Here is an 18,901-nt window from a genome sequence, read left to right on the forward strand (position 1 = left end):
CTGTGATGTTTTCAGTTTAATTCAATATGTTCATCAATTTTTGCCTTTTTCTGGGTGAGCACAAAGGATTATCTCTCAAAAATGTGTGGTTTGAACATATAATTTGTGGTCATAGCATGTCTGAAAATAGCTTAATTACTTTGTACCCAGATACCATTTTCAATTATTTGATTAGTTTGTACTTGCTGTTACACATCTGTGATTTTTTAAGAACTGGTGAAATCAAATTACCACAAATTATTGTATAACTGTTGTATAGTACATTTAATTTCCTTCAACTAGACAGATTTTATACAAAGTTTTGGAGAGGATTGCAATATTTAATCACATACATTTTGCTTGTATTTTGTGCGGTTCTTAACACTTTCCTCAATTCTGCATTTACTCAGTTTTACTTTTTTTAAAGTCTGGACTACGTGAAAACATGAAATAGGGGTTTCGCTGTAAATATAAAATTTTCTGCACAAGCTCCTCTTCACATGATTGTTTTTGTTGCAAAGCAATATGGTGACGTATGTTTCTGGCAGACAAAAACTATTTGCCATACCAATATTTGAACATCCACTCTTGCCTGGCAATGTTGTGTTTTTACTTTCTAGCTATGCCTCACCACCCATCTCAGAGTTAACAACTGCTTCCATCTTGGACAGCTTTCAGGAAAACTGTGAACTTACGTGCTATGTGTTGAATATAACTTTGTAGATTCAATAAATGAAGATACCTACAAACCTCTTCTATACCTCTCGTTTTGTCTCCAACTTTGGTGCTGCAGCTGATGATATGGAGGTTACAAACTCAGAAACAATTACCAGTTTTTGAAATGAAATCTTTTACTCTCAGTGGAGAATTCACTGTTCTTAAATAATCTTAGTACTTAAATTTACATACCAGAATGTGATTTAAACCATTATACTTGTCTTATTGAGAGGATTTTTCCATGTATAAGGCTGTTATCTAAATTACAGACATAGTTTGACAACCTTCCTTAACTTGTCTTGCCCAGTTTTCACTTTATGTGAAATACATATGTAGTTCACTAATCTCAGCTGCAATGCTTTGACCCAATTTCGGAGTTATATATGCAATGCAATGTCAAAAGGCTTAATGCTATAGAATCACTGCAGATGCCTCAACGGTGAGTCCTAAAGCACAGCTTAATTATGACTAGGTTATTTGTAGGTCAGTAATGTCTTATTTCCAATGTGGGGCCACATTATAGCAATATTTGACCAGTAAATATTTTTCGTAGTGATATTGTAAGGTTACAAGTCCCTATCAAGCAACAGATGTTATAGTTGAAATACCAGTATCAGTCTTTGTTTACTGAGGCACAAACTTATTTCTATTTGTCTGTACTGTTATTTCAAGCAAGCCACCTAAGAACTATATGGCTAGTGCAATTTGATCAAAATAAACATTATACTCCAGCTAAAACTACTTAGTGATCTACATTTCGTTAGTTGAGTGGTAGGAACCAGTCTCCATCCAGTTGTAATTCTTCCTTGAGCACCACTTGCTTACTTTGTTGCCTGTTTTGTAGGTTGCATGCAGCACCGTGTGAAGTGTGCCTGGCTGCCCACTGGAACACTACCCCCACCACTACAGTCTGTCAATCACAATGTAATTTTAATCAAGTATAGGTCAGATATATGTTGTTAAATACTAACTTTGTTAAGCAGGGACAGTCAGCTTTCCCTTGTGATTGTGAAGGTGATAAAGAATTATGGAAGTAGAGCAATCTCTAACTGACTGGCTATATGAAGGCTGTGTGTGTGTGTGTGTGTGTGTGTGTGGGGGGGGGGGGGGGGGGGGGGGAGGGGAGGGGGGCGCACGTGCGCCCAATTGCTTGCAAAACTAAAACCACAATGAAAATCCAAGGAAGCTTTGCGCAAATGTATTTTACAGTGTGTCTAATTGGTTTTTCGATTGCAGCATATCACACTTTTCAGTTCTGAGTATACAGTGAGCACATAAAACTGCCTAGAACAAGTGTGAAGTGCATGCTGTCATTCAGTTTATTCATGCTATGGGATTCTGCCTGACTTGATGCAGCCCACATAACGTAACTGTCATGCGCAACAGTGAAGTGTGGGAATAGTGCAACAACTTTGAAGTTGGACTTACAGATGTTCTTGACACAAACGGTCAGGAAAGGAAGCAGGTGTCAACTGATGATCTTGCTCAGCAAGTAGATCAGGCAGTTCGAGAAAATCGTCCAAGAAGAATGATTCAGAACAAGCGAAGAGGAATGTTTTATCAGGCGGTGTCCTCCTTCATGACAATGCTCAGCCGCAAACTGTAGTGATTTCGAAGGGAAGTGTTTGGTCACTTACCATATGTCACTTTGATTTTCATCTCTGTGATCAGGAACCGCTAGCTATGAAGACAGCATTTTGGCACAGACGAGAAGCTGCAGACCAACACGAATAATTGACAGAAAGCATAGATGGTGAGCATATTGTGAATTTGCTACATTGCTATGACAAATGGCTAAGTAGGAGTTGTGCCTATGTAGATAATTAGCGGGAAGGTCAGGAATGTGGAAAAAGATCGGACCTTGAAGAAGAAAAAAAGAAAGAAAAAAGGTCTTTACATTGGGAGAAATGGAAGACAAAGGATCAGGTCCAGATCCTTGTTTATGCCCAAAGTCACCTAGCTATCCACTCTTTCTCAATGTCAACAGAATTGTGATTATTTTTAAATTTCTAATCTATCCTCCCATATGGCTATTAAAAGTATGACAACTAACAAGCCTTCTGCTCATGTAAAGGGACACTTCCATACTGTAACCAACCACAAACTTAACTAGCCAGTTACTGTACATGTTGCATACACAAACACCAATGACTTCAGCAACTGCGTCAAGGCCTGTGCCATTTGCCATCCCCCTCGCCCCCACTCCCTCTCCTCCCTTCCCAGCAACAAGTCCTTTCAATAGCACAGTGGGGAACTATTACAGCAGAATTTCTTCCATTCTCTCAATGCGCTCGCCTAAGTCTCCACATATCTCAATCCTCAACTGTCTCCTTCCCCCCATCTTGCCCTGACCCTTTTCTCACCTGTTATTCTCCACTCCATTCCTCCCCCATCCCAGCATTATTCTCTATTTGATGTGCATTTCCCTTTCTTCTTTCTTTCCCTCGTGGCTCCGAAATTTGTTCCAAAATTGTTGAATTCAACCAGAAATAACGTCACATAGACATCGCTCAAGAACTGCTGAATGAAATCCTCCAGAACATCTAAAGAAGCTCTTAACAGGTGACAAAACATGGCTACACTGGTATGACATGGGAAATTAGGCTTAGTCTTCTCAGTGGATCCTGCCTGAAGAGACAAGACTGAAAAAAATCACCTGTGAAGGTTTTCTCACTGTTTTCTGCAATTACAATGGGATGCTGCATCATGAGTTCCTGCCTTGCAGTCATACAGTCAATGAGGTTTGCTACCTGGAAAGTATACACCATTTGTATGAAGCAATGTGAAAAAACCGACTGGAATTGTGGCAAAATCACTAATGGCAATTCCATCATGATAATGCTCAAGCTCACACCTTAGTGCTTGTTCATGATTTTTTGGCAAATAAGCTAAACCATTCTGTTGCCTCAGCCACTGTATTTGCCAGATATGTCCCCCTGTGATTTGTTTCTGTTCCTGAAGCAGAAGGGAACCACGAAAGGTCATCATTTTGCCACTGTTGAATTGCTTAAGGAGCTGGACACCATGATGAAAATTGAGTTCCAGAAGTACTTCCAGAATTGGTAAAAGTGCTGGCGCAAGTGTATTATATCTGAAGGGGATTACTTTGAAGGGGACAAAGTTGATTTTGATGAATAAATAAAACTTCTTTAACAAAAATTCCCATTCCTTTTTGGTCACATCTGATATATTATATTCAACAACTGTAAAAACTCACAGATAGTACATTGTTTGGATAAACTTTTAGTGTTGAAAGCACATTTTTATGTATGTGTCACACATAGTTATAGCTGCAAGAATAATTTTTATGATCACAGCAGCTTATTTAGGCAAAATGTATGAGAAACTACACTTTAATGACTGTACATGATATAGAATTATAAGGCAGTTATGATCAATACATTTTGCTGTATGTAGGTAAATTGTATGTGCACATGTTGCTGCCATTTGAAATGCTAATTTTGTACGTATGGAAGCAGTATTTTGCAGTTTTATGTATTGTGTTTGCTGCCTTAAAGGACGCTCTATGTCATCTTATATCTACATGACTAGATAACTAAAAGTAACATATTCCCCATAACTGCTACCTCATGATTAGCAGCTGTATTTCCATGTGGACTTTTGAGCTGAATTTGCAGTTGGAACCCCACCCCACTGTGGCAGCAATTTTATTGCAACTGACATTAAATTTAGTTTCACAATTTTTAAGTTTGGTGGGTGAGTTTTTACTGTTGTTAATTGGTAATGCATATGTAATACTTGCCATTTTTGTGACTTGATTTGACAGGATCTTTTGATGACAGTAGCCAAACCATGTCATGGAATAACATAATAAATAAATAAAACATCAAATGATTGAAAGAATTCAATCCATTATTGACAAAATAGTGTAACTGGATAGATAAAAAAATCTACTCACCAAGCATTGTGGCAGAACACACACATGAAAGAAGGTTATAATTAGGCAAGCTTTAGGAGACATTGGCTCTTTCTTGAGGCTGAAGGGGAAGGAAGAGAGGTGAAGGAAAAGGACTGGAGTGGTCTAGGAAAAGGAAGTAGATCTCGGGAAATTCACCCAGAACCACAGGTCAAGGGAACTTATCAGACAGGATGATACGATCTTAGTTTTTCCTTCTCATCCTGTCTGATAAGTGTCCCTCGACCCATGGTTCTTGGTGAATTTACTGCAATCTACCCCATCTCCTTGACCTTTCAAGTCCTTTTCCATCACCCCTGTTCCTTCCCCTTTAGCTCTTCTGCCTGAAGAAGGAGCCACTGTCTCTGAAAGCTTGATTGATTGTAACCTATTTTGTTGTGTTCTGCCACCACTTGTTAAGTAGATTTTTTTATCTATCCAATTAAGTGATTGAGAGAGTATTATTCACAAATGTTTGTAATAATTCAAAACTCATTCCATCCTTTTATTAATAATTTCTGAGTGGAACTTCTGTTCCTTCAAAACTGCCATAATGTTCAATATGCTCTACAGAAATGACTGTGCACTTTTTCATACAGATTTTATCCAAGGAAATTTCATTTGGAGTGAGGAGTTCCTGAAAATCTTTTATTAGTAGTGGACTGTAGAAATCATTGTTGGCTTCTTGCATAGCTATTGTTACGGAAGCATGAGTTACCATTAAATTTTTCTGTCAGTTTTCTCTGCATTGTTGAGTATATTGTAAGTGTTACTCTTTCAGTTTTCACTGCAGTCTCTAAGTGGTTCTATTAAACTGATGTATGTTTTTGCAGTCCATTATTAATTTATTTAGTACATGTTTAACTAGTATGTGATTTATCATATGTTTGAGTTTCAGCTTCATCTCTTCCCCCTGTTTACGGTAAATGAAGTAAATATTTTCAGTTCGTCTGTAAAACCATGTCATTTCCTAGCTCTTGTTTGTTGAGAATAGCTATGCAGCAAATAGCTCCATGTGACTGGAAAAGTACGTAGTCATTTCTGTTTGCAAACCAGCATCAGTTTTATAAACCACAGATGCTTTCCTAACATTCTTCATAAACTCTTCTGCTTAGGGGACAGTAATAACCCAATTTATAATAAACTAAAAACATAGAAGTAATTGTCATAGTAAATTGTAACACTATTATTTGGCATTCATGTTAGGAGCCAGTACCCAGCATCATGATATACACATAAACATGTTATTTCCATGCACACCATCTGAAGATGAAACTGGAAAAGTTCAGAAATTAATTAATGGGAGAAAAAGAAGAACAAAAGATTGGTTGCCATTTTCTGTTTTATGGGAAAAATATCAAGTTGCACTGTGTTTGGGAATCCACATTAAACTATAGTTCGCCGTATAACTGGTGGTCAATTCATAGTTTGGAGGAAGGCAGCAGTTCTAATAGGACCACACCTAAAAATCACTGTGGTGTTCAAACCAATTTTTGAGTTGGTGACACCTTTACTTACTTACTCTGTAAAGTCCTAGTTTCTAAACATTCCTAGGGGATAAACTTAAACAGATAAATAATAGTTGTAATTGATTGTTGGCATATTTTACTAAAGCTGCCTGCAAAGGCTGCTTCTATCTGTTAATATATAATTTGACTCACTTCACATCTTTGAAGGGATGGGATTTTGAGGCACAGCTCATTTGTTAGAGCTCACAGCTTGTTCTAAGATTCTACAACAAATGGATGTCAAAGATATTGGATGTTAGTATTGTGAGTTACTTCTGCTACCCTTCTTGTAGATGGATGTGACCTGTGCTTTCTTCCAACTTCTGGGCACAGCTTTTTTGTTTATCTCTATTCAGATATTTCAGTATCAAGTTGCAGGGCTTAGCGGTTCTTCAGTGAACTGCTGTGATATGCCTTATCAGAATTATGATTGTGTGCTTGTCTTCTGCCTTGATAGATATGAAATATACGTCAGTTGCGTTCTGTACAAACGTATCAAAATTTGTATCTCAGAGAGTTGTTCATGAGACACCATCTATAAATATATTTTATACACCGCATTATAGTTTAGTTTGTACTTAATATTCTAATAATGAGTTTCATAAAAATTGTAGTATGTTTTTATTTGTTTTTCAAATACTTGTTTCTTGTATTTTCAGGAGATCTATGTGAAAGGGCACAATGTCATAATGATACATGCCAGAATGGAGGAAAGTGTATGGTTATTGCCAATGAAACTGCTTGCTACTGTCCTCCTGGGTATTCTGGATCCCAGTGCCAGTTAAAGGTAATTTCAATCATATTAAAAGTTCCTTTACAGTTGCCAAAACAGGAATCACTGGAGCAAGGGTAATGGACATGCAAATTTATAAATGCAGATGAATCTACATCTACATACTCCGCTAGCCACCAAGTGGAGTGTGACGGAGAGCGCTATTCACACCAAAGTCATATTCCCCCCCTGTTCCACTCGCGGATCCCACGAGGGAAAAACAACTGTCTCGGCGTCTCAGTACAAGCTCTAATTTCCCTTGTCTTTGAATGTTGTTCATTGCGCGATTTGAAAGTCGGTGGTAATAAAGTATGCTCTACATCCTCGGCGAAGATCTGATTTTGGAATTTAGTGAACAGCCCCTTCCGTTTAGCGCGTCGGGTAAATGGCCAAATGTACCAGTCACAAATCTTGCCACTCTTCTTTGGACCTTCTCAATCTCTTGAATCAGACACAACTGGTAAGGGCCCCATACAGATGAACAATACTCTAAGACTGGACGAACTAAAGTATTGTAAGCAATTCCCTTTGTTGAAGGACTGCTTCGCTTCAGGATTCTACCAATAAACCGCAATCTAGAGTTCGCCTTGCCCGTTACTTCTGTAATCTGATCATTCCATATGAGATAATTTCGAATAGTCACACCCAGATACTTGACGAATGTTACCGCTTCCAAAGACTGGGCAGTTATTTTGTCCTCTTACATTAACCAGGATTTTCGCTTTGTTATATGCAGTAGGTTACAGTTACTAATATTGAGAGTTAAAGGCGTCATTACACCACTCATTTATTTTCTGCAAATCCTCATTGAGTTGTTCACAACTTTCGTGTGATACTACTTCCCTGTAGACTACAGCATCATTGGCAAACAGTCTAATGCCGCTGTCAGTACCATCAATGAGATCGTTTATGTAAATCGTAAAAAGCAGCGGACCTATTACGCTGCCTTGGGGCACACCTGATGTTATGCTTGTTTCTGTTGAAGTCTCCTCATTCAGGATGACATACTGTTTCCTGGCTGTTAGAAAACTTTCTATCCAACCGCATATGTCATCAGATAGACTGTAAGCGCGCACTTTTTGGCACAAGCAACAAGTCGAGGAATATGGCATCAACCTGGGAGCCGGTATCTAGAGCCTGTTGTATATCATGCACAAAGAGGGCCAGCTGTGTCTTTCATGACCGCTGTTTCCTAAAACTGTGCTGGTTTCTGCAGACGAGCTTCTCAGAGTCTAGAAAGGTCATTATGTCTGAATACAAAATATGAGGGTCACTCCAAAAGAAATGCACACTATTTTTGTAAAAATACATTTTTCATTCTGCATGTGTGAATGTTTTACAGTGTGTAGATAGATACATCCTTCCCACTTGTTTTCAAACTTAGTTCAACCTGTTCCCGTGAGTGGTGCCATCACAGCATGTCTTCAAGATGGCTGCTACACTTGACGTTTGTCAGAAGCAACGTGCTGTCATAGAATTCCTGTGCTGTGAAAACGAGACAGTTGGAAACATCTGCAAGAGGTCGAAAAAGGTGTATGGACATGCTGCTGTCGATCGTAGTACAGTTAGTCGGTGGCCAAGCAGGTTACGTGATGAAAGCGGGCACGGCAATATTGAGGATTGTCCTCGCAGTGGCAGGCCTTGTAGTGTAACACACTCCAGACAATGTGCAGGGAGTTAACAAATTGGTGACTGCTGACAGACACATCACGGTGAACAAATTGTCACGCTACGTTGGGATAGAGGAAGGAAGTGTTTACAGAATATTGAAAGTGTTGGCGTTAAAAAAGATTTGTGCCAGGTGGGTTCCCAGGATGTTGACAGTGGCTCACAAAGAAACAAGAAAAACAGTATGCAGCGAACTTTTGGAACAGTACGAGAATGGTGGAGATTAATTTCTTGGAAGAATTGAGACAGGTAATGAAACATGGCTCCATCATTTTTCACCAGAGACGAAGAGGCAATCAATGGAGTGGCATCATGCAAATTCACCCGGGGGGGGGGGGGGGGGGGGGGGGGGGAGTTCAAAACCACACCTTCTGCTGGAAAAGTTGTGGGTACAGTGTTTTCCGATTCCGAAGGACTCTTGCTTGTGGACATCGTGCCAAGTGGAACCACCATAAATTCTGGTGCATATGTGACGACACTGAAGAAACTTCAAGCTCGACTGAGTCATGTTCGACCACATCAACAAAAGCAGGATGTTTTGCTGTTGCACGACAAGACACGGCCACATATCAGTCAAAAAGCCATGGAAGCGATCACAAAACTCGGATGGACAACACTGAAGCACCCGCCTTACAGTCCTGACCTGGCTCCATGTGACTATCATCTCTTTGGGAAACTGAAAGACTCTCTTCATGGAACAAGGTTAGAAGATGATGACTCCCTTGTGCACGTTGCCAACAACAAATAATGTGCATTCGATTTTCTACCCTTTTTATAGATTATCATGACCTGGGCCTCCTTCCAGTCATGTGGAATCTTGAACTTATAATTTTTTTAAAAAAACTGTGTGTTTATGATAAAGAAAAATCAAAGGATATGTGTGCAGATAGGGCAAAATCTCTGCAAATCTTACTTTATGAGTAACACAGAGTACAGAGAATGAATGGAATGTAACAAACTCAATTTGCAGACTACCTATATGTGATTAGTAAGTCAAAGGTGAGACCTTAATTGAAAGTGTTGTAAGGCTGCTTCTCCAACAATGCAGATTTTATCAAACACAAAGTATGTACAAATAAATTACAAAAGATAATCGTTCCTCACTCTTCTGGAAACACACAAAACAAATTATTCCCAGAGATGAATACCTCTTGGTCGATACAGTACTTTAGAAGTTTGTTGAATGACTCGCACATTAGTGAAGCAGGACACCGTGTATGTTTGATTGGGAAGCACTCAAATTGAACCATCCTCATGGCATGTCCATATATCGAAAGTACAACAGTCATTTGAACAATGTGCAAAATTAGTTCTGTGTTAGGCAGACACAATTTTGACAATATCAATGATTTCGAATAGTAATGTTCAAATCACAGTCACGGAGAAAACTATGTATCGCAAGGTCATCGTCTACAGGTGCACTGAAGAGCATACTGTAGACATTAACTGGTTAACTAGTGAGACTGTGAAGGTCCACTGCAGTTTTTAAACCTGCCACAGGTGTTTTGCAAGTGACCTGGCTAGCAGGTGTATCCATCCACACTGTGCCTAGTGAGCTTGCTTGATGTATGCCTATTAATATTGACTGATTCATTGATATGTCCAACTGGATTACAAACTCACTCCACCTTTGAATTGGCCTATAGGACCAAAACTGTCTTAGATTGTGTAGGGGAGGGCGAGGTGCGTATGGGCTGTTGCAAAGGCTGGGTTGCAGCTTTGGATGCTGGTGGTGGCAGAAGAGCTGCTCCTTCGTCCAGCTTTGGAGAGACAGGAGGCAATGGCAGTTCACACTCACAGCTTGCTACTTGTTCTGGAAAGGGCTATGGTTCTGATATCAGGCCCAACACATGCTGGAGGGCCACCTGTGTCTCATCTGCATCCAGGTCCACAAGTATGATGCATGATGGTTGGAGAACTGGGAATACCAGATGTCAACTGCCTGGTAAGTTCTCCTTTGGCTGGACCCTTTATCTCTATTGTTGGTCTATGAGGTGGGCAAGACAGATTGCCCTTGCTGCTGTGGCAGATCCAGAAGTGGAGTTTGCACCAGATGGTGCAAACAGAATTGATTCTGATGCTGGTAAACAATGCCTTAAAGTGACCACCAGGATGAGCTACCGGCTTTGCTGGGCAGTGATGGAGCCACATATCCAGGCAGGTGTATGTTCAAACTTGTTTCCCCAGATGGGGATATCCATTTTAAAAGGTGTGGCAGCTTCTTCTTCTTGCACTGATTGTGGCTACAGGTAATAATGAGGGCTTCTGTGCAAGAGTTCTGACAGGGTTTTATCGTGGATTGGTGTCCCTCCAGGGGAAGAGGGGAAAAAAGGAAAGCAATTTAGAATCAATAGACAGGGGTGTCAGTAGTTTTTCCATCTGTGTTTCAAACATTTTGCCATGTCATTAGAGACAATGTGAAATGGAGGGGTGTAAAACTGTTGAAAACCAGTGGATGCAAACTGCAGGCCATTATAGGTGATACAGGATTGTGGGGTCCATTTCAAAAGGGAAAACAGTGGCCAGCATACACATCTATTGCTGTCAACCACATTGTCCCATGCAAGGGACCCACAAAATCTGCTTTCTTCTGTTCCCATGGCTGGGCAAATGTGGGCCATATTGGTTGGCATAATGCAATGCTAGTTGCTACATCTGATAAGCTTGTCAATATTTAGACAAACATGTGGTATACTTGTCAATCTGTGGCCAATACACATGTTGCCGGGCCAGATTCTTCATTCTGGGAATGCCACAGTGGGACTGATGCACGAATCAAAAGATATGTGAGAACAAAACCTCAAGAATCACCACTCAACACTGACGGTCATCTTGATTCAATAATAAATCACCTTTGAAAAGATGAAGGGCATAGGATCACAAATAGAAGGAACAACATTTTGTTGAGACTGCTGAAGGAAGGGTCTGGGCCAGCCAATTTGTACAAACTGGCAACCTGTGTCAAGAGTGGATTCGTACGAGTGGCTGCTGCAGCAGTGATGGAAATCTTTTCCACCAGTTATTCCAATTGTGAATCATTGTGAGAGCAAATAATCTCTTCTTTATCAAAATTCTCATCAGGATCCATAGGGAACTGTGACAGCATGTGTGCATTAGCACACTGGGCAAACGTACAATAATGAACGAAATATTGGTAATTTGATATGTAAAAATCCAGCCTTGTAACCTCTGAGATGTCCATCAGGCATCTTTAATGCAGAGCCAAATATGGACAACAGTGGCATATAGTCTATAACCAAATGAAATTTTGAGCTAAGAAGAAAAATGCAGTACTTCCGGAAACCAAAAATATTTGGCAGTGCCTCTTTCTCTAACTGGGAATAATTTTCTTATGCCACGGTGAGTGTCTTACAGCAAATGTGATGTACCATTCTGAACCATGTGGGTACTCACATGTTAAAACAGCCGATGCTGTGTGGTGACGCATCTGTGGCCAATATGAGAGATAAATGTTGCTGATACAAGGTCAAGCAAAGCATGATTTGGAGACATTGCTTCAGTTCAAGAAATGCTTCGTGACAATCCATGGAGCACTGGAAAGAGACCCCTTTCTTCCGCCATGAATTTAGTGGATGGGCTGCTGTTGTAATTTGGGGAATAAATTGGGAATAATATGTAACCTTGCCCTTGTAACTCTGCAAGTCATTGAATTTTTTGGTTTGGAAATTTGGGAAGTGGTTGCTACATCTCTTACATTAGTCTAAGGCCATCCTGTTTAAGAATATATACTTAATGGGAAACAGAAAGAAGGAGCATTTTGACAAGTTACACTTTAACCCAGCTTGCAAAAGGATAGAAAATACTCACCAGATATTTGTCATATGCTCCTCCTGAGTCAATCCTGTGATTAGCATATCATCTATATAATTGATGCATTGTGGAATATTGCCAATATTTTGTTCTAAAAATTTCTGAAATCCGCTAGATGTCACTACGAGCGCTGAGCTGGGGCGTACAGCCAGTCTCGCGCAATATGGCGTCCGTGCAATAGAAGCCGCATTGTGTTATTGGATTTAGTTGTACTCAATCAGTGATCGCAGTTCAGTGGGTGTATCATATTCGATTTCATGCTAAACCACCATCACCAAAGAACATATGATGGTGGTATAAACAGTTTGAAGAAATAGGGTGCCTCTGTAAAGGCAAAAGTCCTGACCGGTCACGCATTCCTGAACAAACAGCAGAACAAATCTGACGAGCATTTGAGCAGAGTCCCTGCAAGTCTACATGTCGTGCTAGCCGAGGACTTGCGTTACCGCACATGACAGTGTGGCGTGTGTACGGCATCGTTTAGCACTCAAACCATACCAATTACAACTGGTACAAGCTCTTCGAGATACTGACAAAGTGAAGCGAGTGGACTTTAGCATGACATGGAAGATGACACTTTTATGTTACAATTGATATTCAGTGATGAGGCAACTTCCCATATTAGTAGTAAGGTTCACCGTCATAGTGTGCGTATATGGGGGCACGAAAATCCTCATGGAACAATTGAACACAAACGTGTTACACCAAAAGTGAATGTTTTTTGTGTTGTTTTGCAAAGCCAGGTTTATGGACCCTACTTTTTTGAGGAAGAAACCGTAACAGGACAATCATATCTTGCAATGCTATGGAACTGGTTATTCCCATGACTTGACTCTGACAATTTCATCTATCAACAAGATGGAGCACCACCGCACTGGCACAACAACGTGCGCAGTTTCCTCAATGCCAACGTTGTAAGGGGTTCACCACCATGCTGGAGCAAATGTAATTTCGATGTATTGCTCACGTGCTACCTGCGACAGAAAATTACATTTGCTCCAGCAGGGTGATGAATCCCTTACAACGTGCCTCAACATTGGATAGGGCGTACAGGACCACGAGACCAGGCTTTACATGCTTGGCCTCCTAGGTCCCCTGACTTAACACCATGTGATTTCTTCCTGTGGGGACATGTTAAACAATGTGTTTACGTTTACGTTCCTCCCTTACCTTGTGACATTGATAAGCTAAAAACAGAATATCAGCTGCTGTAGCTTCCAGCTTCTGTGACAGAAGACCTTACCCTCAGTTTAGGATGAATTCGGCTATCGGCTAGATGTCGTCTGTGCAGCCAATGGAGGACATATTGAACATGTATGATGGATTTTTATAAACTTCTGTCTTTTATGAGTAATTTAGTATGCATTTTGTTGATGTTAAGCCCTCCTTCCTAATAAATAAATCTATTTAAAATCGGATCATTCATTTTGGGGCACCCTGTATGTTAGGTACATGACCTGTGCTAACTTGACCCTGTATGTGTAAAGTCATCTATGTCATCAGTTACATCTGTATACCAGAGATGTTTTAAGTTACCGTGTACATTGGCCTTCAAGGAGAGCTGTGCTCTTTCCCTGTTCATAAGGCCCTAAGTATGTACTCTCAATTAAAAGGTGGCGGTTCATATAACTGCTCGGATAAAAAAAAAAGAAAGAAACAATTAACTACCACTTTTTTGTTAGATATAGTGTAACATAGCAGTTTCCCATGACAAGCTGCATATGTGTCTCCTAATTTAATCAACAAGGCCTGCAGATGCTCATATCTTTTGTTCCTCCTCAACTACATTAACCCAAAAGCCCTTACAGTGTCAAGCTCCTTGCAATGCTTGTACGTGGTCCAGTTACATTAATGTGACCACCTGTCAAAAGCCTGAATAACCACTCCTTGCAGTGTGGACATGCCGGAAGAGAGTCATTGAGGTGCTGGAAGGTACCAACAGGGATGTAGAGCCATGCCTGCTCCAGTGCTATGGCCAGCTATGCTGCACTTCTCAGTTCAGGATCTACGGCATGAAGAGCCCGATTGGGGTGGTCCCATAGATTCTCAATTGGGTTTAAATCCATGGAGTTTGGTGGCCAGGGGAGTATGGTAAATTCATCCTGGTGTTCTTCAGACCACGCACATACACAGCAAGTTGTATGAGATGGTGCTCTGTCCCGATGGTAGATGCCATTCAGCCGAACGAAAAACAAATTACGTGTAGAGGTACACATGGTCCTCAAGGATATATTCATTCTTGTGTTAATCTGCTGTGTCTTCCAGAATGATGAAATCACTGAGAGAACATCAGACCATAACACTGCCTCCACCAGCCTCAACCTTTCCAACAATCATTCCAGGACCTTACGCATCACCTTCCATCTGTCCAGTGGAGTACAAAACATGAGTCATTCGAAAACACCACCTGTCGCCACTCAGTGGATGTCCAGTTGTGGTACTGGTGTGCAGATTCCAGACTTTGTCACCTATGGACAGCAATCAGTGTGGGCATGTGAACCAGGTGCCTGCTGCGTAGGCCCATAAGTAGCAACATCCACTATTGCTGAACAGTTGCACCATCTGTTTGCTCATACACATCTCCACAGCCATAGCTCACCCCTGTTATGTATGGCCTATGGTGCACAATGGATAGAACCATTTTGCCATACATGGCATACTTTAAGCATGGCAGCACGTGAACAGTTCACAAACTTAACTGTTTCAGAAATACTCCCTGGCCTGAAAGCCAATGATCGTGCCATTTTGGACGTCAGATAAATAATTCCGTTTCTGCATCAGTATGATGACTGCACTGTTTTCTGCATCCCCCCAACAGGCTCTGTTTATCCTTCATTGCTAGTGTTGCCACCTGCTGTCTGTGAGTGGTTATTGCATATTGACATCAAACATAGGCTGTGATCGAATTAATGTATCTGGACAGTGTATAAACAAGTATATCAGATATTGGTGGTGTGACTGCTAGAAGATCCTCCTTAAACAATATTATCAACAATGTAGGAAATGACAGATTGCTACATACCGTAAATAAGACGCATCAAATTGCAGACAGGCACAATTAAAAGACAGATATAGCTCTCAGCTAGACCCTTTGTCAGTAAAAAACACACACACACACACACACACACACACACAAGCAAGCAAGCAAGCGAGCACACATGACCACCAACTGCAGCATCTCAGGCCAGAATGCAACATCATGTGGGATGCAAGCTGCCCACTCATCTGGTATAGGGAGCCTAAAGGATGCTGTGTTCTCGGAATGCCATACAACAATTCAAGCAAAATCACATTAACAGTTTTTATAACAAATAAGAAGAATGACAACACTTAACTTCTAATTTACAATGGTGTCGCAAGCGACGGGTGACATGAAGCATAAATCTGAGTCCTTTGTTATGTACAGTGTTCATGCAAGTTTGACACACAGTTTGTGGATCCCTAATAACTGCTATTGTAGCATTCTCTGCTAGGTCTGCCCGAATTCTGAGCGGCTGAGGCTGGCAGGAGCAGCACTTATATTCTCCTCTTGTAGAGGCTGCTCCTGTCATGGTGCGGTCCTATCACCACCTTTTCTTCTCTTGCGTTCTTCATCTTCGTTCTGGCGCTTGTGGGTGCGCCAAATCATTCTCCCCCCCCCCCCCCCCCCTCCCGCCCCAAAGTGATGGACCATCGTCGTGTAGGAAGTGCGACCACAGCAGGGAGGCAGGAGTGTGGACGCATAGCTGGGCCGGAAGCTGTGGCTGCAGGGGATGTCAAGCTTCCAGCCGTACCCCGCCAACCACCCTGCGCTCTGGCGGAAATGTCCCCCAGAAAATGACCAGAAGTGTATGTGTTCCACCTCCTGCTGCCATGAACCAGATGGAGAAGGCAGTGACTGCAACGGTGTGGGTGGGTCCAGCTCCATCGACAGGACGAGAGGAGGTGAAGGCTCCGTCTCCATGGGATCATCCCGCAGTGTCGTGAGACCACTCTCTGGCAGCTGCTGTGCCCGCACTGTCCTCTGGATTTGTGAATCTGGGGGAAGAGAGAGTGACAGAGGCAAAGTTGATTTTGATGGCAGTGCTGCAAGCCATCTGGATCTGAAAGAAGACATATGCAAGCGCCAAGTTGAGGGATGATCTCACCTCGTGCCCACTGTCTTCTGCCGCTAAAAACCCTGTAAAAGACAATATCATGCAGTGCGAAGCGATACTTGTGGTCTTCCTTCACAACTGGATGCTGAGGAGGGTGAAGCAGGTGGAGCAGTGTCCGATGGCGGCGGCCGTGAAGCAATTCTGCCAGCGATGATCCATCTCATTGGTGTGGCTAGCGTAAGCTGCAGATGTGGAATGGGGCGATCGCAAACAAGGGACTCAACCCGGCAAATAGCTGGCTGCTCAAAAGTGTGAACTGACAAGGCACCGGAATCGTACTGATCTAGTGTTTGCACTACCCGCTGAAACGATAGATCAGACTGTTTCAAAATTTTCTCTGAGTTTGACATCAGGTACATTGTACACAATTGCATCGTCCAACATGTCACGAACCGGCTCTACTGTGCTGGAAAAGTTAACTCCATAAGGACACCGTTACGGTGTGGCTAATGGCTGTAAAGTAATTTAGTAGAGCTGGCCATGATGTCTCCTTTGTTGATGCTGCTGTGTCTGCGTTGTCCTTGTGGCTTCTTGTTGTCTAGGCGATGATTCCTTGGCTGCTTTGGGTCCAAGAAAAAGGTGCGGGTTTTTTAATTATTACTTGACTATCGAAAAATGACGCAGTATTCCACGGTTTCTTTGTATCAAACACATTTATTGCAAGAACTATATGCACAACTACACTCAACCGCGGCCAACACACAAGTGCCGAAAGCCCGTAGTAGACCAAAGATCACGGTCATAAGCTACAAAGAACATACAATTCCAATATCGATTATTGATCGCAACACCTAACTTAGTATTATCTTAAGCAAAAGCTTTTATAACACGACTTTAGTGAATAATAAAATAAAGTGACGTCTATTAGTGTATCATAAAATAAAGTGACGTCTATTCGTCAGTTCCATTACAAACATAACATTAGAATATAAAGCACTACAAGCACATTTGAATTTGCATTTCCTTGTCATATCCTGCAAATTTGTTACTCACTCGCAATAAGTTTGTTGTGACCATTTTTGCAATTAAAGTGTTTATGTCTAGCTGCTACCACATTTACTTGTTGGTCATAATAGTTTGTTAGTGACATTACCACCTCATCATAAGCAAATTCACTCAGAGTGTTCTAGTGAACAGTTTTTGTAGGAGCCTGAACACTGCACTGCCTACTGTTGATAGGAGATAGAGAAGTTTCACAGTACCTGGTACATTGTGGGCGATGACGTAGGCTTCAAATTGTGACAACCACTATAGCCATTCCTTGTCTCGTTCACTCTCAAAAAGGTGGTATAGCAGCTGTAGTAGGCGGTGCTTGTTGCATCGGGTACACAGTGTTGGCCAGTAGCTGCTGCACCGTGTTGAGTAACGTGGAGATTTGTTGAGTCTGGAACTGAAACATCTGCATTACCTGTGTGGCATCTAAAGCAGGGGCAGGACAGGTGGGATGGGCATGTTGCCAAAAAAAAAAAAAAAAAAAAAAAAAAAAAAAAAAAAAAAAAAACACAGGGCAAGCAAGTACAATTAGGACACAAGCAAAGAAAATTTCTGCAACATCCACCTGAAAGCACTGATTAGCAAAAATGACAAGAAACTGTTAAAGCAATAAACACCCCTGCAAAGTAAAGACAGATAGAGAATTGAGGTGCCAGCACAATATAAACAAAAATTCCGTGGCCGTCAGGCACTGGCTTCTGTGGATACTCATCGCCAAATGTGAGGTTCTGCCCTCTCGTCTCATGTAGGGTGCCTAAAGGGTGGTGCATTCTCGAAATTCTGTACAACAATTCAAGCAAAATCACATTAATAGTTTCTATAACAAATAAGAAGAATGAGGATACTTAACTTGGAATTTACTATGGTGTCACAAGTGATGAGTAACATGCAGCATAAATCCGAGTCCTTTGCTATATGCAATGTTCATACAAGTTTGACACACAGTTTGTGGATCACTAATAACTGCTAGTGTAGTGTTCTCTGCAAGGCCTGTCCATATACTGTCTGAATACTGAGCAGCTGAGTGTGGCAGGAGTTGTGCTCATATTCTCCTCTTGTAGAGGCTGCTCCTGTTGAGGTGCGGTCCTAATCAGCGCACCATTGGCTGCCGTCATTTCACCACCTTCTCTTCTCTTGCGTCCTTCATCTTCATTCTGGCACTTGTGGTTACACCAGAACACAAGCAGCAATATGGAAGGGGTGGGTAGGGGGAAGGGAAAGTAGTGTACGGGTGAGGGGGGGTGGGGGGGGAGACAAACACTGTTTGGTCCAGTGGGCAGGGACTAGATTGGCAACAGGTGCAGTGTCAGGGGGGTGTGGTACAAGGAGGTAGGGGGAAAAAAAAGAGCAAAAAAGGAGAGGAGCAGGGAAAAATGGGCAG

The 18,901-nt window shown here is 41.6% G+C and overlaps 1 protein-coding gene across 1 annotated transcript in view; it reads left to right on the forward strand.

Moving 5' to 3' along the window:
• The window catches only part of LOC126481939 (uncharacterized), a 935,620-nt gene that overhangs the window by 909,517 nt on the left and 7,202 nt on the right, over positions 1-18,901 (forward strand). Inside the window, exon 13 of the mRNA XM_050105898.1 lies at positions 6,780-6,907. Coding sequence (XP_049961855.1) covers positions 6,780-6,907 — 128 coding nt within the window. The remainder of the gene's footprint in view (positions 1-6,779; positions 6,908-18,901) is intronic.

This window comes from Schistocerca serialis, chromosome 5 (assembly GCF_023864345.2).
Source record: "Schistocerca serialis cubense isolate TAMUIC-IGC-003099 chromosome 5, iqSchSeri2.2, whole genome shotgun sequence".
Taxonomy (NCBI): domain Eukaryota; kingdom Metazoa; phylum Arthropoda; class Insecta; order Orthoptera; family Acrididae; genus Schistocerca; species Schistocerca serialis.